General features: G+C 56.3%; 1 protein-coding gene and 1 long non-coding RNA gene across 6 annotated transcripts; both read left to right on the plus strand.

Annotated features, from left to right (window-relative positions):
- Positions 1-281: 281 nt before the first annotated feature.
- Positions 282-2,699, plus strand: LOC146404392 (uncharacterized). Its single transcript, XR_014840266.1, has 2 exons — positions 282-421; positions 2,506-2,699. It is a non-coding gene; the product is annotated as an uncharacterized LOC146404392 (long non-coding RNA).
- A 2,596-nt stretch (positions 2,700-5,295) lies between these two features.
- On the plus strand, positions 5,296-23,518 carry LAT2 (linker for activation of T cells family member 2). Of its 5 annotated transcripts, XM_085015766.1 has the most exons (15): positions 5,421-5,569; positions 7,650-7,746; positions 8,118-8,256; positions 9,386-9,508; positions 9,927-9,966; positions 13,990-14,030; positions 14,213-14,273; positions 14,508-14,545; positions 14,776-14,811; positions 14,893-14,923; positions 15,444-15,502; positions 16,705-16,767; positions 17,030-17,101; positions 17,511-17,622; positions 22,758-23,518. In XM_085015766.1, the coding sequence occupies exons 2-14, from the start codon at positions 7,738-7,740 to the stop codon at positions 17,603-17,605; spliced, it is 807 nt and encodes a 268-aa protein (XP_084871892.1). In that variant the 5' UTR covers positions 5,421-5,569; positions 7,650-7,737; the 3' UTR covers positions 17,606-17,622; positions 22,758-23,518.
- Positions 23,519-24,196: the final 678 nt, after the last annotated feature.

A 24,196-nucleotide genomic window follows, 5' to 3' on the forward strand; every position in this document is an offset into this window, starting at 1 on the left:
GTGCTGTTACAGCCATGCGCGTGGCTTTTTCAGCTGCTCCCCAGCCAGGAGGGCTCAGAGGACTGGTGCTCTCTTAAAGTGGGCGGCATCCCCCAGGCTGGTGGCCAGAGGCTTGAAATCCATCTCTCTGAGGCTTCTTTCCAAAGGTCCTGTGGATTCCATCTTGAAAGGCCTGTTGCCTGTTCAGACACTTGAAAGGATCGTCTGGGTCTCCCAGTGATTCAGAGGCTTCTTAGGATTTGATTGAAACGAGACTGTAGCTGTCTTTCTGCCTCCCACAGATGTTGGGGTAACTCTGCAGTGGTGGCCTTCTCACGAGCGCCTTTGTTCTTGGCATGTAATACTGCTGTCATGTTAGATGTCCCAGGAAGCGTTTTAATACCTCCGTCTAATCCACAAGTAGCTGAATCGAGAGGAGAAGGTATGTCTTCCCCTAAATGAGCACCTAAATAAATAGGGTCATTTGCATAAAAGTTTGTACCAAGTCTGTGGATGTTCCAGAGGCGGGCGTAGACACACAGTTGACAGCTGGTTTCTCTACTATTTTTGAGCTGGCTTCAGAGAAGCAAATTTTAGTGGAGTGCCAAGTGAGGCCCTTGTGTTTTTCTTTTTAGGGCCACACCCGTGGTGCATGGAGATTCCCAGGCTAATGGAATCAGAGCTACAGCTGCCGGCCTACACCACAGCCACGACAATGCCAGATCCGCCAGGGATCGAACCTTCATCCTCCCGGATGCCAGTCAGATTCGTTTCCGCTGCGCCACAGTGCAACTCCAGTGTTTGGGTTTTTAAACAGCTTCATTAGAATCTTTTCACGTCTTCCTCCAAATGTACCTGTGCTCCCCCCACCCCACCCCCCAGTCCTCTTCTCAAATTCCAAATGGCTGTTAAGGTCGTGCAGGGTCACTACCACTGTGACAGGGTTCACTCTGGAGTGACAACCTCCGTGGGACCTGGAGCGGGGGCAGCGCCATCCGGGTGCCCTGGGCCCGTGGAGGGTGAGGTCGGCGACTCTTCTGTTCAGCTGCTCCTTGTTGTCTGGTGGGACTGCCCTCCAGTGCCCTCGTGGGGAGGTGGGGAGGGTGGTGGACAGGGCACATCCCGAGCTCTGGGAAGGACCACCTGGAGCTCACTGCAGTCCACTGTGCGTGTGACAGGTGGCTCCCTCCCCTTCTCCCCACCCTCCCCAGTCGGGGTTGGCCCAGCATGTAGGGTAGCATGTGATCCTCAAGGGTCCCCCTAGAAGGATGCTTTGTGGACAGCAGGCCCTCTGGGCAGGCCCCCTTGTGCCTCCTTCAGGGGTCAGCGGGGCCCGGTCACATCTGTCCTCGGGGTTGAGGAGCTTCGCTCCGTCTTTTCTGTTTTCTTGGCCACTTAACCTTGAGATGTTTGAGTTACTCTCACTTGGGCGAGGTTAACAGGCTTAGAAACACATCTAGTATCAGAGTTTTCCTTTTGGAGGTTTTTGTCGTGAAAATAAGCCAAAATAACAAAGACTGTACTTAATTACAACCTCCTGCTAATCTCTTCCCCCATCTGTAACCACACGCTAACTGTAAAATACTAAATGTACAAACCAAGGCACACTCCTTCACGGCGGCAAGCTCTTTGGTTTTCAGTTCAGGCACCAGAGAGAATCTCTTTCCTGTATCTGTTCTTTCATTCACCGTGGGGATGAGGTAAATATTAATAAAATCATTACTGCCCTGACAGCTTTACCTTTCTAGATGGGGGAGAGGGAGATCTAGGAAGCTTCTAGGTTGCCCCGAGTTTCTGTAAACCAAGATCCCTTGGAATGGGTAGAAGCTTTTCTCATATGCATTATACTCTTGAAATTAAGAGTATGCTCACTAGGGAGTTCCCGTCGTGGCTCAGCAACTGGCATCCATGAGGTCGCCGGTTCGATCCCTGGCCTCGCTCAGTGGGGTAAGGAACCAGCATTGCCGTGAGCTGTGGTGTAGCTTGCAGACGGCAGCTCGGAGCCCAAGTGGCTGTGGCATAGGTGGGTGGCTGCAGCTCTGATTGGACCCCTAGCCTGGGAACCTCCATGTGCCACTGGAGCAGCCCTAAACACCAGGAAAAAAAAAAAAAAAAGGCTGACAAACCCGTTGCTGATAAGCTTGTGGGTCTTTGAGTACAGTGACTGTGGGAATTAATTCAAAATTAGCATTAACCTGAAAACTGAATATTTCATACCCTTTAGCCCAGGGGTTCCCCTCCCAGGCATGTATCCTAGGGAAATAAACGCCACACAGCATGACAGTTCATGTATGGTATACAGATGAGAGAATAAAGCCACAGGTCAGGGGAGGCAGAGGAACGGGTGGTGGTTCACGGCCAAAGCAAAGTGCCATAGACGGCTGGGGTGAGGGGCAGGAGGGCTGCCTGTTCGTATCTTGAGTGTCGAGGACGGGAGACAACTTTACAGATGGGCTGCAGTGACTTCTAGAATGTCGTATATGCTTCTCAAGTTGCATTTTTCTAAATAACCATCACTTCCTGTAGCTTTCAGGGATCTGTGACCCCAGAAGAGTCTGAGCCTTGGCACTGAGTTCTTGGAACGGCTCCTTTTCTACCTCGATACCTTGCTTCTCTGACGAGTGTGTGCACAAACCGACACTCCACTGTGAGCCCCAAAGCCAAATAGCCCTGTTGGGAGTGATGGAAACTGGAAATAGACAGTGGTGATGGTTGCACAATATTGTGAATAATTCGTGTCGCTGAGTTGCATATTATAAAATGTTTAAAGTTGGAAGTTCCCCTGTGGTGCAGTGGGTCAAGGATCTGGCATTGCTGCAGCTGTGGGACAGGCCACAACTGTGGCTCCGGTTTGATCCCTGGCCCAAGAACTTCTGTATGCTGAGGGCGCAGCCAAAAGAAATGGTTAAAGTGGTGAATTTTCTGTTGATATTTATTTTGTCACAATATTTTAACGGCATAATATACCAGGAACCATTGAATTGGAAAAAAAAAAAATGGTGTTCCCATCGTGGCTCAGTGGTAACAAACCTGCCTAGTTTCCGTAAGGACGCAGATTCAGTCGCTGGCCTCACTCTGGCTTAAGGGTCTGGGGTTGCTGTGGCTGTGGTACAGACTGGCAGCTTCAGCTCCAATTTGACCGCTGGCCTGGGAACCACCATATGCCACAGGCAAGGCCCTAAAAAGACAAAAAAAAAAAAAAAAAAATTCACTGGCATTTACACAGCTGGACATGAAATGTCTAGTTTTTTAAAGCTTATTTTCTAACTCACGGCTGAATGGCCTATAAGTAGAATAGAACTGGGAGAGATTTGAGAATTGCCCTGCAAGGGAGCAGGGTCATCCTTCCACTCAGGTCCAAAAGGTTGACGGGCCTGTTTCTGTGGATAGAAGACGAGCTCCAGGAGGGTCCAGGAGGTTTCCTCAGTGCTGCTGTGGATGCACCTGAGTCTTTGCCCGTGGTTGGTGGTCACTTCAACACCTGCCGTCGCTAAGAAAGGCCCATGACAGAAGCTGGCATGTGGATGAGAGCTCCGTTCCCACCAGACCCTGGAGTTTCTGTGTCTCCACGGGCAGGAAACCCCAGGCAGGCGCATAGCTGAGAAGTGGCTGGAGACCCACTCTGGCTCGTCCTCGTGGGTGAGGAGGGTCCAGGCAGGCGGTCCCAGCCAGGACCTGCACTCATGGGTGGTGAAGAGACAACAGGCTTTGGACTCTGTGTTCACAACCAGCTTACCTCTAGGATTCTTAGTCTATGCCCTTGCCAAGGTGTCCCTGGCAAGTGTTGCCGTGGGCCTTACACGTTGCACTGCCCCATGTGGAACGAGGGAGGCAGCGTGCGTCACAGGTGCAGCTCTGCAATTCAGATAAGGTTGGCTTTAGTCCTTGTGTCACAGTTTGCCGTGGAGACAACTTCTGGCACTCTGCCCAGGGATCTCGGGTCCCTGCGCTACCCTTCTCTCCCACAGGGTGGCAGCAGAGGGCGCCCAGCCCCTGCGTTTCTGTTTCGGTTCTGGCAGGGCCTCCTGGGGGCACTTCCACTGCGGCTGGACTGCCTGGCCGGGTCTGGGACGTCCGGGCCACCCCAGGCTGGGGCTGAAAGCCCCGCCCCAGCCAAGACGGGCCCCAGAGCTCGGGAGCCCAGGCTCTGAGATGCCAGGCAGGTGGGGGTTGGGAGACCCTCGTGGGGTGGCGTGCCACTAAGAGTTCAGTGGCCTTGGACAAGGTATTTAGTGACACATAACAGGAGGCCCTGGAGAATGTGTGCTGCGTGTGGGGCACCCACCTCTCAGCACCGTTCTCACCTCTGAAGGAAGTGCCCAGGGGCTGGGCAGCAGGTGGAGGGCCTGGGGGCTGGGTCCTAACTGCCCTGCTTTCCCCCCACCCCGCCCCGGGCCTGCCGCCTGCCTGGGGCCAGCTCCACGCCTCCACGAGCCTCATCTGGAAAATGGGGGTGAGAAGGCTCCTGGGACTGAAGGAGGAGCCGGGATTGTCCTTCCTTCTATCCTCCAGCGTTGTCTCTTCACCTCAGTGGCCTCTCCATCCATCTCTCTTTGTCTCTGGCTGTTTTTTCTCTAGAGGGCCGCACCCACGGCATGTGGAAGTTCCCAGGCCAGGGGCCAGCTGGAGCTGCAGCTGCCGGCCTGCACCACAGCCACAGCAACGCCGGATCTGAGCCACATCTGCAGCCTACACCACAGCTTGTGGTAACGCTGGAACATTAACCCCCTGAGAGGGGCCAGGGTTTGAACCTGCATCCTCTTGGATACTAGTTGGGTTCTTAACCCCTTGAGCCACAATGGGAACTCCTCTGGCTCTTTGTTATTATTATTATTGTTTTTGTTCTTTGTTTTTTACCTTTTCTAGGGCCTCACCGGTGGCATATGGAGGTTTCCAGACTAGAGGTCCAACTGGAGCTGGAGCCGCCAGCTGACACCACAGCCACGGCAACGCGGGATCCTTAACCCACTGAGCGAGGCCAGGGATTGAACCCGCAACCCCGTGGTTCCTAGTCAGATTCGTTAACCACTGAGCCATGACGGGAACTCCTGGCTCTTTGTCATGTCTGGCCTGGCTTGCATCTCTCTGCGCCCATCCACCCATGTCCCATGGGTGTGGGTGTGGACGTGTATTTCTGTGTTTCTGTGTTTTCAGCGTGTCTCTCTCCGTGTCTTCCCACTCTTTGTCCCTGCCTGTGCGTGATATGCAAGCAGCCCTATTTCATGCTCTTTCTCCCTGTCCCCCTCTGTCTCTTCCCCTCTGTGAGGCCTGTGTGTGTTGTGTGTGTGTATTTAGTGTGTGTTGTGTGTGTGTCCGTGCACGTCTCTCTCTCTGACTGCCTCCGTCTTGTTCTCTGTCTCTCTCTGTCTCCGCCTCCGTCTTGGTCTCTGTCTCTGTCTCTCTCTGTCTCTGCCTCTGTGAGAGCCGAGCCTGTCCGGCAGAGCAGCGGATGTGTGAGGGATGATTCAGTGGCTGACAGGAAGCCCGCCGCCTTGCCTGCTGCCCGCCAGTGTCTGTGGCGTTGGCATCGGCTCGGGCAGGTGTGTGGGCTCAGGATGAGGTGGCCGCAGTGAGGAGCGCCTGCTCTCAGGTAAGCCTTTCCCAGGGGTGCCTGGAGCCTGGCCCCAAGGCAGGGGTCCTGAGCTGTCCCCAGACACCCCACAGGGGATGGGAGTGGCCTCGCTGGCCGAGCAGGAGCACTTGGCTGCCGGCTGGGGGTGGGGGTGGGGGCTGGGAAGAAGCCAGGCCGCCCGGCACCCCCTCCCTTGGCCCCGGCACTGTCCTGGCACCCCTGGCTAGGGGGCCCTCACCCCAGACCCTGCAGCACTAGAGGTGCAGCTATTTCTGGGGCTCCGGCTACTCTCCTGCCCCCATTTTCCCCAGCCCAGCCCGCACAGCCCTGGGGAGCCCCAGGGCAGCCGCTCCCCGGGGCAGGCCTGTGAGCCTGAGTTTCTTCATCTGTATAATGGGACTGGAGCTGCCCTGCCACAGGGCTATGGGAGGTCGGGTGAGACGCTACAGACGGGCAGGCCCAGGTCCTGCCCTGGGCCAGGGAGAAGCGGCTGTCCCGGCCGTCCCGAGCCCCAGCCAGCTCGCTCCTGTGCGGCTGGAGGAACTACAGGCCCTGGGCTGCTCGTGGTGGCCGCTCTGTTCACCATCCCCCACCCCTGCCCCAGAACAAGGGCTGCCGTCCGGGCCCCTGCACCTGCCGCTGGAGCGTAAAGAGCCTCCATTGGAGTCCTCCTGGCCTCATCGGAAGGCCAAGGTCATTTGGGAAAATGGAGCAGAGCCCCGCGGATAAAGCCTTCTCAGGGCTTGGGCCGGACCTCTGGCTCCCCCCTTAGCCCCCAGAGTCTGCCCTTCGGCCCTAGGGGTCCCAGGTTCCCCTTCTCCAGCATGAGGAGGGCTGGGAGGCCGGGCAGGAGGGCCACCAAGGCGCCTTGGGGACGGGAGGTGGGTGCTGAGGCTCGCTCAGCCCAGCCCCGAGAGCTTTTCCGCCATCGGCTTGTTGCAAACCTTGTTCATATGAAAACTGCCCACTTCCCTTTCTGCTATTTTGGCCCCGCAGGCCACGGGCTGAGGGCCTCCCCTCCCCACCCCACCCAGCCCTGCCGGCCCCTAGGGGCCCTCCTGTGGCTGCGAGGCCTGGCTCTGCTGGGGCCCAGCCCCTCCGCCTCCCTGTCCCCTGCCCACCTGCTCTCAGACCTGGATGGGAAAGGAGGAAAGCGAACAGATTGATTCCGTCTGGGGGGCAGCCACAGAGGTTTTCCTCAAACGAGTGTCTTTTAAAAAATATTGTGTACATCTTTAAAACGTCCTGTAAGGAAGGATTCACGTAGCAGAGTGTAGGCCCGGGCGTCAGCCCACCCTGGGAGCGGATGCCGGCTCTGACTGCTCAGCTGTGTGACCTCAGGAGGAGTACTCACCTCTCTGGGCTTCCCTCTCCTCCCTCGGAAGGCAGGAGCTGGCGTCTCCGAGGTGATGCTCTGCCTGTCTTGGACAACTGGGGGGCTGGGCAAAGGCCACACTCTCTTCAGATCCCAGCCCCTCCCAGGGTCCCCGCACAACGCCCCCCGCCCCCGTGTTGGGCAGTTGTTGAGGGGGCTTAGACCTGCAGATCTTGGGGACTAGGCAAGGCAGGTTTCAGGTAGGGTTGCCTCATACTGTTCACTGCAGGCCGTCCAGCCAGCTCTGGCCCCAACAGGCTGCGGCTGCCGCTTTCCATCCTTTGGGGACCGTGGTGCTGGCAAGTCATGGTGGTCCCAGCCAACTGTGCCCCACTAGCCTGCCCTAGCACCTGGCAGGCGTCAGCTCAGTGCTGGGCCTCACACGACCAACCTGAGGGTTGAAAGTCATTTCCCCGGTTTAACAGAGGGGCGACCGGAAGCCGGGGATGCTGGGCCGGAATTGGAAACCTTATGCCCCGCTCCCTTCCCTCACGCACGGCCAGGGGTAGAAATGGGCTCGGGCTGGGGGCACCCCGAAGTGTGCGTCTTGTCCCAGGCAAGGCGGCTTTCTGACGGGCGGGGTCCTCTGGGAGGGAGGGTGGCAGAGGTCAGCAGCCCGGGTCCTGGGGCCTCGACCCCCAGGACAAGGGTGTGGACTTGCTCCGGGGTCTTAAGCGAAATCCGGGAGTGGCCAGGGCTGGACCCTCCCCCTGGCTCTTGCAGGGAGCATCTGTGCGACAGCCTCTCCCCGTGTGTCTCTGCCTGAATCTCCTCGGGGGCAGAAAGTCTCTGTCTTGACCAAAGGACGGAAATGCCAAAGGTGGGAGCTCGAGGGACCCGTCCAAGCAGCTGGAAATAAGACACTGGGCAACGTCTCTTCTGAGCCAGGCCAGACATGCTCGTCCTCCCAACAATGGTTTGAGGAAACACAGGCTTGATCCCCATTTTATAGAGGAGGAAACTGAGGCCAAGAGACTCTGAGGCAGGGGCAGGGGTCCCCACTCCAAGGCCAGGTGCTCGCAACCTCACGCTCTGGCGGGGGCGGGGAGCAGACCCCCCAAGTCGAGGGAGGGAGGAGGGTGTGTGGGCCCAGAGGGCGGTGATCAGGCTCCGAGAGGAGGGGGGCCGAGATCCACTCGGCCACCATCCTGGGCTGACCAGGTCATCTTTCTCTCCTGTGGGGGCCGCCAGGTCATGAGGTTTGGAAATTCTCGTGTTCCGGCTGACTCATTCGGTGTTTGGGGGAAGGAGAGGTGGCTTCTCCATGTCGCAATCATGCGTAGAGAATCCTCCTTGTCATCCCGGCCACAGGGATCCAGGAGGCCGAGTGGTGAGGGCCCAGGGGGCGCAGTGCGGGCCTCGGGGGAGCCCGGAGCAGGAGGTGGGCAGTGCAAAGCTCGGCTCTCCCCAGGCCTCGCCTTCCCCAGCTGTGAAGTGGGGAGAGGCCCTCCGGCCACGTGGCCGAGACGGGAGGAGCAGGTGTGCGGAGCGGACCCTCGACGGCGTGGCTCCATGTGCCCACCACCGGGCACGGCCCCTTCCAAACCCCCACTGCCCTCGGCTCTGTCCCTGGCCACTGCCAGGGGGCTGAGCCTCTAGAGTTGCAACAATTCTCCTTGGAAGGCCCCTCCAGAGGGCCGTACTCGCAGGCCCCAGGCCCTCCTGTGTGGTTGTCTGTGGCTTCGCTGAGGCCTGACAGTCACAGCATGGCCCCAAGACCAGCCACTGACCAAGAAGTGGCCTCTTAGCCCACCTCCCACCACCAGACAGCAAGGCCCCTCTGCCCGGGCAGACTTCTTCCCCTCAGGCCCGCCACCTCCTCCTCCTCCAAGAAGCCTTCCTGACCTCCCCCCTCCTCCCAGCTCCCGGGAGGAGGAGTCTGGGCAGATGGGTGTTTTAGGAATGGAGATCCCAGCCCCAGCTTCCGCGGGAGGCCGTGGATGGGAGCGGAGAAGAAGCCTAGGGTGGGTGGGGGTAGGGGGGTTCCTGGGCAGGAGCCACAAACTCCGAGCTTGTGGAGTTTGCAGGAAGCAATAGGATGCAGTGGGTGGAGCCAGTGTTGGATCCGGAGGCTGGAGTTCAAATCCCGTCCTTCCCCTTAGCAGCTGAGGGATCTTGGCTTCCGCTTCTGTTTGTGAAATGGAGCAGGGCTCTCCCTCAAACGGCATTTGGGTGCACCAAGCCAAGGCGTGTGTGGGAGTGTGCACACACGTGTGGTGCAGTCTGACGGGTCTCCAGAACCTTCCAGCACTTACCAAGCGTTGATGATGGCCCTGGGGGTACGGGGTGCCGGTCTGGGGTCAGATGGGGGAACAGGGCTGGCTGTGTTCCTGCCTGGTTCTGGAACAAGGAGGGAGGGTGACACTGCGCTCAGCCGCAGGGTTGTCAGAGGACAGTGGGGGTCAGAAACCTGGGGTCCCCCCCACAACAACCCCAGCTCAAGCACCCTCATGTTGCAGCCCTGCAGGTAGAGTGGCCAGGAGTGGACATGGGCCCAGAGACAGAGCTGCTGTGGCCGGGGGCGGCCCTGCTGCTGCTGGTGGGGGCCGCGGCCGGCCTGTGTGTCCGCTGTTCCCGCCCAGGTAAAAAAGGCAGGGGTCGGTGGGCAGGAGGGAGGGGAGGGGTACCCAGACCTGGCTGCCATCAGAAGGGGCAGCCGGATAAGGCTCAAGAGGCAGAAGGGAAACCCAGGGGCCCAACCCCTAAATTGCCTGAAGGCAGTGGGTCTGGCTCACTCTGGGCTTTGGTTCTGTTGGGTCAAGGGCCTGTGTCTCGGGCAGACAAATGGAATAAGGGAAGGGAGGCTGGGGGGCACAACACAGCGCCAGCCTTCATGCTCTGCTCTCCTACATAAGTGGTCAGGTGGCCCCGGTGATGGGCGGTTCAGCCCCCGCATCCGGACTGAGGCCACAGGGCACGGGGCAGACAAGAAGAGGGGGGCTCGGACCTCACTTTCCACCTGACGCGGGGATGCTTGCTAATCTGGTCCTGTTCTTGCAGGTGCAAAGAGGTCTGAGAAAATCTATGAGCAGAGGAGCCTGTGAGTGTCTCAGTGTCCCCAGCCCAGTGACTCTGCACCCCCCGGGTGAGGGTGTCCCCGCCCCCCACCCTCATCCCTTCACTCACCCCTCCTCCATGCCAGGTAGTTAGGGGAGGACAAGGGGTGATCAGGGGTGCCCCGCCCCTGCCCAAGCCTGGTCCGGGAGGGCTTTGGGCAGAGGGCATGTCACACCCCAGAGAGCCCAGGAGCATCTCTGGAAACCCCCGCTGCGACCCCAGCCCAGGGGAGCCTGCTGTGCCAGTGCGGGGGGCTGACAGAGGAATCGTGCCTTCCTGGCACAGTGGGGGCCAGAGACGGGCCGCTGTGTCCAAGAGTCCCCAGGAAAACGCTTAAAGGACCTCAGAGGAGGATGTAGGCATGTCCTTTGGGGGATGAAGGAAGGCCAGACCTAGGAGGTCGGAAGCACTTTTAAAGAGATGGGGGGGACGGAGCGATTAAGGATTTGGTGTTGTAACTGCTGTGGCTTTGGTTCAATCCCAAGCCTGGGAACTTCCACACGCTGTGGGTGCGGTCAAAAACTAAAAAAAAAAAAGAGAAGAAGGGGATAGGGGATATTCCAGAGAGAGAGACACGGGGACGAGTGGGGGCAGCTGCCGACATGCGGCCAGGGTAGCCCTGACTTGGGGGTGAGATGGCAGGTGCGAGTGTGTCTTGAGGAAGGTGAGCTGCCTTGGGAGGAAGGAGGCCGTTGACTGTGAGGAGAGGCCTTGGGCCTTTGTCCTGAGGGCCAAGGGGAGCGGCAGGAGAGCTGGAAGCTGGGTGGAGCTGGACATCACATAGGGTCACTGGCCCCAGGCAGAGTGGCAGGACCCAGGTGGCATGGAGTTCTAGGCACCTTGGGGACAGGCTGGCGGCTCTGTGAGCCCTGGGAGGGTCAGCAGTGCTGGGCGCTGCAGATCAGCTTGGGGGGGGGGCGGGGTGATCCAAGAATAACCCCCCGCCACCGGCCAGGAGGGCAGTGGCGTCCTTGCAATGCCTGGCGGAGGATTCCGAGACCCCGGTCACACACGTGCACAGGCCTGCACGCCCACTCACACCCACAGGCTCCCCAGGCGCCTGCTCATGCGTGCACTTCTCACACGCAGAGCATTTGCTTGCACGCCTGGGCAGGCACTCACATACAAATTCACACACACACACACACCCTCTCTCATTTCCTTTTGCAACTGAAAAACCACAATGAGATTTGAAAAGAGAATTTTCCCATCCATGCTCACCCCTGGGGCCAGGGCTGGACCTTCCCAGGCTTTGGGGGCCACTTGGTCCTCTGGATCACCAGCCCACAACCTCCACCAGGGGTGGGCTGGGCTCCCCTGGTGCCCCCTCCCCCCGCTCCCCTGCCCCAAGGTGAGCGCCCCAATCTCTCCCTTCTCCCCTCCTCCCTTAGTCCCTGCCCACCGCAGACCCCAATTAATCTTAGAACTGTAGACAGTCAGAGCCACAAGTTAAAGCTCGTTACGTGTGAGGCAGGAAAACCGGGCTTGAGTGGGAGGAAGTGGGAGGAAGTGGGAGGGGAGACTTGGACTCTCCCCCGCCTTACTTGGGTTTAGTCTTCCCCACCCGTGGGTGCCAGGCCTAGTTCCCGCACCCCTTCCTCTGGGAAGCCATGCCTGACTGACTCTCTTCTATGGCTTTAGGGCATCCTTCCTAAATCACATCACCCTGACCCCCAGCCCCCAGGAGCTTCTGGAAGGCTGGCCAGGTCCCCATTCTGGTCCAGAGGAGGAGCCCAAAATGTTTTAACGATTATCTCATCTCCTCCACTATCCTTAGGGATGGTTTTTGTTCTCAAGGGCACTTCATGGCCCAGAATGGCAGCTAGAGCTCCAGCCCTCATCTCCGCATTCCATGGAGAAGTAAGAATGTAGGAGGACAAAAGGATGTACCTCAGTTGGCAGTGCCTCCTTTAAGGAGCTTTTCTGAAAGTCCCAACAACTGTGGCTTGCATTTCATTAACGAGAGTTTTGTTAGTGGTCACACCTAGAGGCAAGGGAGGCCAGGAAATGCAGTCTTTTTAAAAATATTAAGGTAACATTTTTTTTTCTTTATCTTTTGAGGGCTGCACCTGCGGCATATGGAGGTTCCCAGGCTAGGGGTCTAATTGGAGCTGTAGCCGCCAGGCCTACACACAGCCACAGCAACATGGAATCCTTAACCCACTGAGCGAGGCCAAGGATCGAACCCGCAACCTCATGGTTCCTAGTGGGATGCGTTTCCACTGCACCACGACGGGAACTCCAGATAGCCCTGGTTTATAACTTTACATGTTTCATGTGTACATTATGTAGAAACTAATCTCACTAACGAAACTTTAGTTTCCATCTGTCGCCATGCGGCTGGTCCCCTTTACCCATTTTCCCCTCCCCTCCCGCTCTGGTGACCAGTACTCTGTTCTCTGTATCTACATGTTTTTGTTTTGTTTTGTTCATTTATCTTTGGTTTGTTTGCTTTTTATAATCCGCATATAAGTGAATTTTTCTTTCTCCATCTGTCTGACTTAGCCTAATACCCTCAAGGTCCATCCATGCTACAAATGGCAAGATTTCATCTTTTTTGTGGCTCGGTATTCCATTATGCATATGTACCACATCTTTAGCCATTCATCTGTTGATAGGCACTCAGGGTGTTTCCATATCTTGGCTATTATAAATAATATGGCAGTGAAAACAGGGGTGCATATCTCTTTTCAAATTAATGATCTCATATTCTTTAGCTAAATAGCCAAAAGTGGCACGGCTGGATGACATGGCAGTTCTATTCTTAGTTTTTTTAACGAATCTCCATACTGTGTTCCATAGTGGCTACAATTTACATTCCCACCAGCAGTGTGGAAATTTCGCTTTTCTCCACATCCTCACCAACACTTGTTGTTTATTGCCTGTTTTGTTTGTTTTGTCTCTTTAGGGCCACACCGCTGGCATATGGAAGTTTCCAGGCTAGGGGCCAAATCAGAGCTGCAGCTGGCAGCCTACGCCACAGCCACCGCAATGCGGGATCTGAGCCACATCTCTGAACTGCACTGCAGCTCACAGCAACGCCCAATACTTAACCCACTGAGCAAGGCCAGGGATTGAACCCGCATCCTCATGGTTCCTAGTTGGATTCATTTCCGCTGCACCACAGCGGGAACTCTGGGAAATACATTCTTTTAGATGAGCATGTGGCTGTTTAAATAAAAATGAGGGTTCTGGGAGTTTCTGTCGTGGCGAAGCAGAAACAATCCAACAAGGAACCATGAAGTTGTAGGTTTGATCCCTGGCCTTGCTCAGTGGGTTAAGGATCCGGCGTTGCGGTGTGTTGTGGTGTAGGTGGCAGACGAGGCTCAGATCTGGCGTTGCTGTGGGTCTGTTGTAGGAAGGTGGCTACAGCTCCGATTAGTCCCCCAGCCTGGGAACCTCCATATGCCACAGATGCAACTCTAAAAAGCAAAAAAAAAAAAAAAAAAATTTCAGGGTTTTATTTCAAAGGAATAAAGAAGCGCTGGGGATGCTTTTAGATACTAAGCTGTGTCTGCTAAGCCTTGAAGTTGCCTCCCCAGTTATTGGGGAGGAAACGGTGTGTTTGAACACCTCAAGAGGGCTGTGCTCGCTAAGGGATGTTAAATGCTCCTGGGGTGGTAGGTGGTAGCCACAGCCTCTCTGTTGCTCCTGGCTGAAGTCACTGCCGTGTTCCTGAGCAGCTGCCCCAGCTCCCTGCCCACAGACCCTCTTGATCATCTCCGGGGGTCCTGGGGAGGCTGTGTGGGGGTGTGGGTCTGGCTGGCAGCTGGCTCCAGCCCAGGACCCTGTGAGAAGTGTGGGCTTTCAGTGGGCAGGCCAGGGAACATTCTAGAGAACAGGGGCACTGGGAAGCACTGGGTCTGAGTGCTAGAGGGCTCACTCCCCTGGCTACTCCCCTCCTCACTCTCACCCTGGTCTGTCTGTCCTCCACTGTCCTGTCTCTCTGTCCCCCAGGGCTGTGAGAGGCAAGGCCATGGCTCAGAACAGCTCCTTGTGTTTTTAGGGAGAATCAGCAGAGCTTTGCAGTGGCCCGGACCTACACCTGTGAGTCCCCAGCAGAAGGGTTTGGGGCCTGGGCTTGGGGTTGGGTGTGTCCCTATCAAAGTCCCTTTTGTCCCCATTGTTCTGAGGCTGTGGCCAGGCCTGATCTGGGGGATGATGGGGTGAGGAGGCTGTGCTGGCCGTCTGGCCTGGGAGCCTAGCCAACACCCCCTCATCCTTTGCAGTGGTCAGGGAGGCCTGGCCAGAGCCCCTGATGGACACGGCCTCCAATGTGACATCAACAAGGTAGGCACGAGTCCCCTGTCCCAGCCCCACAGGAGGCAATGAGGAGGGCCCTGGGGTCTGCACCTGACTGAGCCCAGGCCAAGACCATGCTCCTTCCTCGGCCCTCAGAGCCCCAGTTCTGATTCTGAGGGTCCCACCAGGGGACTGTGGGGCTGGCTGAGACCTCCAGACCCCCAGAAACACTGGGGCCTCCTCCCAGCCCCTCCTCATCCCCTGCCCTCACCCCCTGTGCAGGAAGGACAAGCTGCTGCAGTTCTCCCCCAGCCTTGAGGGTGAGTGACCTGGGACACGGGGGTGGGAGCAGGGCCAGGTGGGGCTGAGACAGGTGAATATCTGGTGGGACAGGTACTGAGCAAGAGGCATTCCCAGGGAGATGGGCTGAGGGGCTGGCCTGGGGGGTGGAGCGAAGGTGCAAAGATGGGAAACGCCTGGGAAAGGCCGGCGCTAGGAGGGGGCGGGGCTTGGGAGCAGCCTGAGCCAATGGGCGGGGCCTTTCTTCCAGATCCCGACTCCTCCAGGTACCAGTACTTCAGCAAAGGTAGGGGGGCTCCGGGGAGGAGGGGGCTGCCCTGGGGGCCCCGAGCCCGAGCCCAGGCCTAATTCTCGCCTCCTCCCGCAGGAAGCAGACCCAGATCAGATGCAGTCTACATGTGAGCGGCCTTCTCCGGGCCCTGGCCACCTCCTCCCCGCTCTCGCCCGCCCCTGCCCTTGTGTGAGAGCCGCCTCCAGCCCTGGAAGCCGCTGGCTCAGGCGGGCTTTTTGTAGCGTTGTTTCCTTTCAGGTGGTCATGGCTTTGTGGGGACAGGGATAAGGACGGGGCCCTGTTCTGGGGAGGGGTCGTCTGGGGGCTCCTTATGCTGCATCACCCAGTCAGAGACGAGTTACTTGGAACCTCAGGGAGGAGGGGCCCCCAAGACGTGTCGTCTCGCGGTTGGGCAAATGGAGGCCCAGGGCAGGAGGCCACTTGCCTAAGGTCACACGGTGAGGTGGCTGGAGCCGGGCGGCCACCTCCTCGGTCCAAGGGAGGCTCGGGGGCCTGGGAAGCAGGATGGAAGGATTTGGGGAGACCCTAGGCCGAGCCCCCATGGGCTCCTGGGGGAGTGACGGCTGGAGAGGCCCTGGCCTCACTGCCTCCTCAGGGAGCGCTGTGTGTGTGTGTTTTCTTGCCAGAGACCCCTTGGCGACCGAGGATTATTACAACTGGGGGCAGTCCCAGAAGCCCTCGGAAGGTGAGGCGGAGGAGGAGGAAGGGGAGAGGGAGGAGGTGGCTTGGAAGCTCAGCTTCAGAAGCCACACCTCCGGGGCGGGGCCAGACGTGGGCGGGAGGACGCGGAGGGGGAGGCGGGGCCTGGGCGCGGAAGGAAGGAGGAGCCGGGAAGCTGAGCGGCGGGAGCCAAGGTCCCGAGGAGGGAAGGGAAGGGTGGAGGCAGGGGTAGGACGCGGTGGGGGGGGAGCCAGGGCCGGGGCAGGGGGCGGCCTGGGCCCCTTGTTATCCAGGAACCCCCTCACGGCTGGGCACATGTGGGACCTTGAGGAAAGCCCTGGGCGGGGCAGCCTTGCTGACTGACGCGGAGCCCTGCAGGCTCTGGGAATGTGGAAGCCTAGGCTCTTAACACCTTTGCTCTTCAGAAGGAGAAACTGAGACCTGAGGGTGGGCAGGGCCTCAGGCCGGGGTCCTGCCTGGCCCAGGCTGGGGGCGGGGGGAGGCAGGTCCTCTTCTTCCCGGACTTCCTCTCCCTGGCCAGGCTTCTAAACTGGGGAGAAGCACTCACTTCTCAGAGTCCCTTTGACACAGGTAGACGCTGGATGGGGTGGTGTGTAGAGGTCAGCTTCTATGTTGGGGGGCAACGCTGGGGTACCAGGCTCTGACATGTCACAACCAACCTAGGATCCTCAGCCCACCCCTCTGGCTTAAGGGTCCTGCCTCTGGACCAGCTTAGGCCCAGTTCCTGTTTCTCCTGGGCCCGCAGTGGCTCTCCCTGCCCCTCTTTGTCCAATAAAGATGGGCCTCCTGCCTCCAGTCCTGGGCTTGACTGCGCCCTGCTCCCTAATCTCTCCTCCCCAGGGCACTCAGGGGTGACCTTGAAAGGCCAAAGGAGCCCAGGGTGGAGGCTCCTGGAGCCAGACCAGTGCCCATTAAGAAGCTCGTTCAGGAGTTCCTGCTGTGGTGTAGCAGGTTAAGGATCTGGCTTTGCTACAGCTGTGGTGTAGGTCACAGCTGAGGCTCAGATTCAATCCCTGGCCCGGGAACTTCCATCTGCTGCAGGCTGAAGGGCAGCCGAGAAAAAAAAAAAACAAAAAAACAGAAGCTTGTCCAAGAGAATGGCCCTGGGGGACCCAGAGGACCTGGGGCTTGGTGAGAAAGAGGAAGGGAGAAAGGGCCAGGCCTGTCAGCAGGGCTGACCAGTATCCTGCACCCTCTCCCCGGCAGATGACGATGACACCAATTCCTATGAGAATGTGCTCATCTGTAAGCCACCGAAAATCGAATCAGGTGAGGCTGCCTGCTAGGGAGCTGGAAAGGGAGGCTGGCCTCCTTGGCTGGGCCCATCCGCACGGTTCACCACTGGGATCCCAGGAGGAGGCCCCAGCGGTCCTGGGCAAGCGGGAACACACTCGGGGTCCTTCTCTCCCCCGAGAGGGGTGCCCAGAGAGGATAGGAGCTGCCCCTGTGGAGGGGTGGCCGTGGCACCTCATTGGCCGAAGGCCATGGTGGCTGTCCCTCTGCCAGCCCCTCTCTGGTGTTCTCTCTGCAGGGGACGAGGGGTCTGAGGATTATCAGAACTCGGCATCCATCCAGCAGTGGCGGGAGTCCAAGAGAGTCGTGGGTATGTGGCCAGGGGCCCGGTGCTTGGAGGGGCCTGGCCTGGGATGGACAGGTGGGGCCCAGAGGTGGGGGCTGGAAGGGGCTCTTAGGGCACCTGGCCTGCATGGGCGCCCCTCAGCCAGTCCAGCTGATTCCACTTGAAGCTTTTGACCCATCAGCAGCTGCAGGGAGTTGAACCATGCCAGGGCCCCGTGAGCAGGCCCGTGGCCTCCTGAGGTTGGGGCCTCCTGGCCAGCTGCTTGGATGGAGTCACACTCGCCCTGCTCCCAGGGCAGGACAAATCCCACCGAGGCGGGACAGACAACAGGCCATCCGGCGTAGCCTTTCCCAGGGGCTGCTTTGTGGCGTCTGCGGGAGCAGGGTGGGTGTGTCCGGGTGAGTCACCTCACCATCCACCCGCTGGTCCGCAGAGCCTGTCACGAGGGAAGCACCACCCTCCCCGGGAGGAAGCCCAGACGAGGAGCCCGATTACGTGAACGGCGACGTGGCGGCCACCAAAGCCTAAGGCACACCTGGAGGAAGGTACAGTCCAGCTGGTGGGCTGCACAGGCTCAGAGTCTGCATTGCAAGGGAGCAGCCAAGAGCTGGAGGAGCCAGGGTGGGGCCGTGGGGCAGCACCCACAGCTGCTGAAATAGGGTGGCTCCTTGGGCGCTAGGCTTCCGGAGCAGTCCCCACCCACCCTGCCCTCCCTCTCCTGTGGCTGGGGCGGGGGGTGACGTGACAGAGCCACGGCAGACACAAGGTCTCAGGCCCGGGGGCATCAGGCAGGGCAGGCTGGTGAGTCGTGGGGTGAGGGGGTCGGCTCCGGATGGGGCTCTGCAAGCTTGGTGAGTGACTTAACCACCCAAGACCTATCCCCTTGCCTGCATCATGGAGCTGCTGGGACCTGCGTCTTGGGGAAGACACCACACAGAAAGCAGGACCCAGTAGGACTTGCCCTGTTGGACTCGGGGACAGGATGGGGGCAGGATTGGGTGTGAGGGTGCCGAGTGCTCACACACAGCATCTCCTAGCACTCCCAAAGGCACAGAGCAGGCAGGCCACCTGCCGAGGTCACACTTAGAGTGAGTGGAGGAGGGGACGGACACCCAAATGCTCAGATGTTGGAGGCCTGGGCCCTTCGAGAACCAGCTACAGGATCAGCTGCAAGAGTTTGAGCCCATTGTGCAGAACCTGCCGTTTTTTTCATTCACCTAATACCGAGCATGACCTGGCAAGTCCTGCCTTAAAGGCTGGGGACACGGTAATAAACAGAATACTCACAAATCCCTGTCCACCCAGAACTGCCATTGTGGGAGTTCCCGTTGCGGCTCAGTGGTAATGAACCTGACTAGTATCCATGAGGATGTGGGTTTGATCCCTGCCTTTGCTCAGTGTTAAAGGGTCTGACATTGTTGTGGCTGTGGCTGGCAGCTGTGGCTCTGACTCGACCCCTAGCCTGGGAACCTCCATATGCTGTGGGTGTGGGTGGCCCTAAAAAACAAAAAGAACTTCTATTCTGGTGGGGGAGAGATAACAGCTAACCAGTCTGAAGATAACAGAAAGGAAGCGCAGCTTATCAGGCGATGGTAGGAGGTGGGAGGAACGTGGGTTGGGGAAGTGGTGCTGCGATTTAAGCAGGGAGGCAGCCTTTGGGAGCTCCCCTCCTCACCCCTCTGGGGGAAGGACACCCAGGCGGAGGGGCTGGCAAAGGCCCCGCAGGGGTGGGGGGAGGTGGGCAGGGCCGGCAGAGGTCATGGGGTGCGTGCGGCAGGGGAAGGCCCGGAAGAGGAGAGGGACTTGGTGTTGCTAAAGGGTCACTGGCTGAATGACATGAGTACATGGAACACGGAGGGGGCAGGGAGGCCCACACGTCCAGGCAGGAATCGAGGGAGGCGGTGGTGGCCCAGGGCGATGCTGAAAGTTCTGTGATGCGCTGGTGGAGGGTGCCAGGCCCGGGGAGGAGGTGAAGAGATAGGCCTGCAGGGGTTTGCCGCTCACTGTGGGCAGTGGAGGCCTGCGAGGCTACAGGCCGACTTAGGTTTGTGGGCAAGGCTGGTTCATTTCTGGGCCTGTTAGGTTTGGAGGGGCCCTGCAGGAGGAAGCAGGAAATGGGCCGTTAGAGATCTGTGCCTGGATTCGGGGAGAGGGCAGGGGTGGAGAGCTTATACAGCTGCTTCAAAAAAATTATTTCATTGAAATAGTGACATGTAGTTGATTTACAATGTTAGTTTCTGCTGTAAAGTGCTTCATATGTATATAGAAATAATTGATATACATAGGTACTTCTTCGCATTCTTTTCCACTGTGGTTTATCACAGCACACTGAAGAGTGCTCCCTGTGCCGTTCGGTAGGACCTTGCTGTTTATCCATTCTATAGGTAACAGGTTGCATCTGCTAATCGCAAACTCCCAGTCCTTCTCTCTTCAACCCCTACTCCCCCCCAGCCATAAGTCAGGTCTCTGTCTGTATTTCTGTTTCATAGATAAGCGCGTTTGTGTCATACTTTAGATTCCACATATAAGTGACATCATGTGGTATTTGTAAAATAATCTCTAGGTCCCTTATGTTGTGGCGAATGGCATTATTTTGTTCTTTTTTATGACCGATTAGTTTTCCATTGTGTGTATCTACCATGTCGTCTTAATCCGTTCACTGTTGATGGACATTTAGGTTGTTTCCACGTCTTGGCTGTTGTGAATAGTGCTGCTATGAACATAGGGGCGCGTATTGTCTTTTTGAATTAGAATTTTCTTGGGATATATGCCCAGGAGTGGGATTTCTGGATCACATGGTAATTCTATTTTTAGTTTTCTGAGGAACCTCCACACTGTTTTCCATAGTGGCTGCACCAATTTACATTCCCATCAACAGTGCAGGAGCGTTCCCCCCCCCCTTTTTTTTTTTCCTCTTTTTAGGGCCGTACCTGTGGTATATGGAGGTTCCAGGCTAGGGGTCTAATTGGACCTGTAGCCACCGGCCTACGCCACAGCCACAGCAATGCGGGATCCGAGCCACGTCTTCAACATACACCACAGCTCAGGGCAACGCTGGATCCTTAACCCACTGAGCGAGGCCAGGGATTGAACCCACCACCTCGTGGTTCCTAGTTGGATTCATTAACCACTGAGCCACGATGGGAACTCTGGAAGCATTCTTTTTGACACATCCTCTCCAGCATGTTATTTACAGATTTTTTTTTCTGATTTTTTTTTTTTTTTTTTTGGCTGCACCTGTGGCATGGAGAAGTTCCCAGGCGAGGGACTGAACCCATGCCACAGCAGATACTTGAGCTACAACTGTGACAACATGGATCCTTAACCCACTGAGCCACCAGGGAACTCCCCTTTCTGACTCTTTTATTTGTAGATTTTTAAATAATGGCCATTCTGACCAGTGTGAGGTCACACATCGTTTTAGTTTTGATTTGCGATTTTCTAATTGTTGGCCATGATGAGCATCTTTTTGTGTGCCTGTTGGCCATGTGTATGTCTTCTTTGGAGCAATGTCTATTTGGATCTTCTGCCCATGTTTTGAGTGGATTGTTTTTTTTTTATTATTGCGTTGTATGAGCTGATTGTCTATTTTGGAAATTAAGCCCTTGTCAGTTGCATCACTAACAAATATTTTCTCGCAGGCCATAGGTTGTCTTTTTGCTATTTATGGTTTCCCTTGCTGTGCAAAAGCTTGTAAGTTTAAGTTCTTTTGTTCATTTTTGCTTTTATTTCTGTTGCTTTGAGAGGCTAAGAAAACACTGCTATGATTTATGCCAGAGAATGTTTTGCCTGTGTTCTCTTCGAGGAGTATTATAGTCTTGTACCTTGTATTTAAGTCTTTAAGCAACTTTTGAGTTTATTTTTGTGCAGGATGTGAGGGTGTGTTCTAGTTTCACTGATTTCCATGTAGCTGCCCAGCTCCCCCAACACCACTTGCTAAAAAGACTGTTTTCTCCATTGTATGTGTTTGCCTCCCTTGTCAAAGATTGACCATAGGGGTATAGATTTTGTTCTGCGCTATCCTGTTCCATTGATCCATGCCTGTTTTTGTACTGATACCACACTCTTTGGATTACTGTAGCTTTGTAGTACTATTGAAGTCTGGGAAGGTTACGTCACCTACTTTGTTCTTTTTCCTCAGGAGTGTTTTGGCAATTCTGGGTCTTTTATGGTTCCATATAAATTTTGCAGTTATTCTAGTTCTGTGAAAAATGGCATGGGTAATTTGATAGGGATTGCATCAAATCTGTAGATTGCTTTGTGCAGCATGGCCATTTTTAATAATATGTTCTTCCAATCCAAGAGCATGGGCTATCTTTCTATTTTTTGGAATCATCTTCAATTTCCTTTATTAATGTCTTATAGCTCTCAGCATATAAGTCTTTCACCTCCTTGGTCAGGTTTATTCCTAAGCATGCGATTTTAAAAGGGATTTTTAAAAATTTGACTTTTTACTTATGTATTTATGTATTTTTTAGGGCTGTATCTGTGGCACATGGAGGTTCCTAGGCTAGGGGTCAAATTGAACTGTAGCTGCTGGCCTACACCACAGCTCACAGCAATGCTGGATCCTTAACCCACTGAGCGAGGCCAGGGATTGAACCTGTAACCTCATGGGTACTAGTCAGATTCATTTCCACTGAACCACAATGGGAACTCCTAAAAGGGATTTTTTTTTTTTTTTTAAGTCTTTTTGCCTTTTCTAGGGCCGCTCCCGCAGCATATGGAGGTTCCCAGGCTAGGGGCTGAATCAGAGCTATAGCCACCGGCCTACACCACAGCCACTGCAACGCGGGATCCAAGCCGCATCTGCAACCTATACCACAGCTCATGGCAACACTGGATCCTTAACCCACTGAGCAAGGCCAGGGATTGAACCTGCAACCTCATGGTTCCTAGTCGGATTCGTTAACCACTGAGCCACGATGGGAACTCTTTTTTTAAATTTAATTTTTTATTTATTTTTTAACTTTTTCTGGTATCTCATTGTTAGCATAAAGAAATGCAACTTGCATCTGTATGCTTATCTTGTATATTCTGCTATCTTGGTGAATTTGTCACTTCCAATGGTTTTTGTGTGGTCTTTAGGGTTTTTTATACATAATATGTCATCTATGCAGCTTTTTGAGATGAAAGAAATTAGAGTATGTTGCACGCTGACAAATGACATGAGAGGTTCAAGGCTATGGCTGTGTGAAATTTACACCCTGGATCCCACAGAGAAGGGTCTGAATGCCACAGGTTGGCGTCCACACCGGCGGCCTGATCCCTGTGCTCTAGTAGGTTGAAGTGCAAGGCCAAAGGCAGAGTGAAATTAGGGCCTGATACCCTGGGTCAGGGTCAGGTCCCTTCTCGGGTGTAGGGGAGAGGACGCGGTTTGATGGTCCCGGTTACAGGACACATGCCAGCAAAAGCCACCACCACCATGCAGAGGGCATTTCTGCACCCAAGGCAGGTCCAAGCAACCCGGACCTCGGCCAGGACCGATGAGCAGTCAGGGTTTCCAAAAAAAAGCAGCTCTTGGAGTATGCTTAAGGCTGCTCGAAGGGCGTGTTCTGCACTCCTTGGACCTGCCCATCACTGTGCATCCTCCTCTGACCGGGGCCGGTCACTCAGGGGCTGAGGCGACAGTGTTGGGCCAGGCACACCTCTTCATTAACCCTTTGCCTCTTCTTTGAAGGAGCCCAGGAACCATTTATCATCACCCCCCCAGGATCCCTTCTCCAGAGCTGCTCAACTTCTAGACTCTCCCCAGCTGTTCCTGGAGGACCACCCATCAGGCCACCGGGCACCCAGCCCAGGAGCAGACACTTGCCCAGGAATGGCCCTCTGACTGGCTCCCGTGGGCGGGGCAGGAGCCTGGCACCCAGGGCAGCTTCCACGGTGGTATGATGCCCAGGACTTTAGGCGGTAGCATCTCCTTAACCACACTTAAAATGTACTACATGGGTGTTTGTGTCCTTTTTTGCTTTGGATCTTGATCCCAAAATTGCTTACTAATGTCAGTTGCTGGGATTTTTTCGTGATGGATAAGCTTGCACAGTTAACTTATAGAGGTGGGACTGTATGTAACGCTCTGCGCCTCTGGGCAGAGGTCTGTGTCTATCTGGTCTCCTACAAGCATTACAGGTACTAAACGTCAGCAGTTAGGGGAGTCCTGTGTGCCCTTCTTTGTTGACTGATTTCGAGACGCGGCCCTGAGCCATCCTGACGACCCTTGGGTGGGAGCGTCTGCTGTGGACGGAGAGCGTGTCGGTTCTGGAGAAAGGCAGGCAGACCCGAGTGGCCCTGAGTGACGTCACCTGGATGCCCTAAATCCTCAGCTGATGGGGCAGAAACGTGACTGTCTCATGTGAAGGGCAGGGGCCCACGTCAGAAACACGAGTCAAAATGCCTCATCCAACCAAAAATGTCTCAATAAACTGTTCCAGTTTAAGAGCAGTGACCCTCCTGTCTCTTCCTCCTGCTTTGCGCAGAACCTTCTAGGAGAATGAAGGTCAGGCCTCTTACAGAACCGGACCCAGAGGCCAGGAGAGAGGGCTGGGGACAGAACTTGGTCCCTGGGTCCAGCCCTCGTTCCAGATGTTGCATCAATACTATTTTTCCCCCTTTTTGTCTGTTTAGGGCCGTACCCATGGCATACAGAGATGCCCAGGCTAGGGGTTGAATGGGAGCTACAGTTTCGGGCCTGTGGCACAGCAACACAGGATCTGAGCCTCATCTGCAACCTCCACCACAGCTCCCGGCAATGCCAGATCCTTAACCCCCTGAGCAAGGCCAGGGGTTGAACCCACAATCTCATGGTTCCCAGCCGGATTTGTTAACCACTGAGCCACAACGGGAATTCCTTAAAACCGATTTCCCCTAAGAAGGTGTTAATGCTGCACGTTGGGAAATTAGGAGAGACACCCAGAACTCAGCTGCTGGGCCACGTTCTCCCTCCCGCCGAGCAGGCCTGGCCTCACGGTGCGGGGAGGACGGCTCAGGCCTGAGTGCAGATGCGGCAGGGCTGGGAGGGGCTCCAGGGGGAGGGGTCGCCCCGCTGTCCCTGAGTGTGGGAAGCTGGGGTCTCACCTCCATGACGGGCACACGGCATCCCCTTACCCCACGAGGATCCCG

This window comes from Sus scrofa, chromosome 3 (genome assembly GCF_054392235.1).
Source record: "Sus scrofa isolate SSC_HxYL_T2T_F1_AM1 chromosome 3, Sscrofa_HxYL_maternal_Yorkshire_Landrace_v2.0, whole genome shotgun sequence".
NCBI lineage: Eukaryota > Metazoa > Chordata > Mammalia > Artiodactyla > Suidae > Sus > Sus scrofa.

What these genes read in the sequence shown, in the direction of transcription:
- LAT2 (XM_085015766.1), top strand. An exon ending in ATCTATGAGCAGAGGAGCCT is followed by an intron (nt 9,967 to 13,989) that starts GTGAGTGTCTCA and finishes TTGTGTTTTTAG; the next exon opens with GGAGAATCAGCAGAGCTTTG. An exon ending in AGATCAGATGCAGTCTACAT is followed by an intron (nt 14,924 to 15,443) that starts GTGAGCGGCCTT and finishes TTTTCTTGCCAG; the next exon opens with AGACCCCTTGGCGACCGAGG.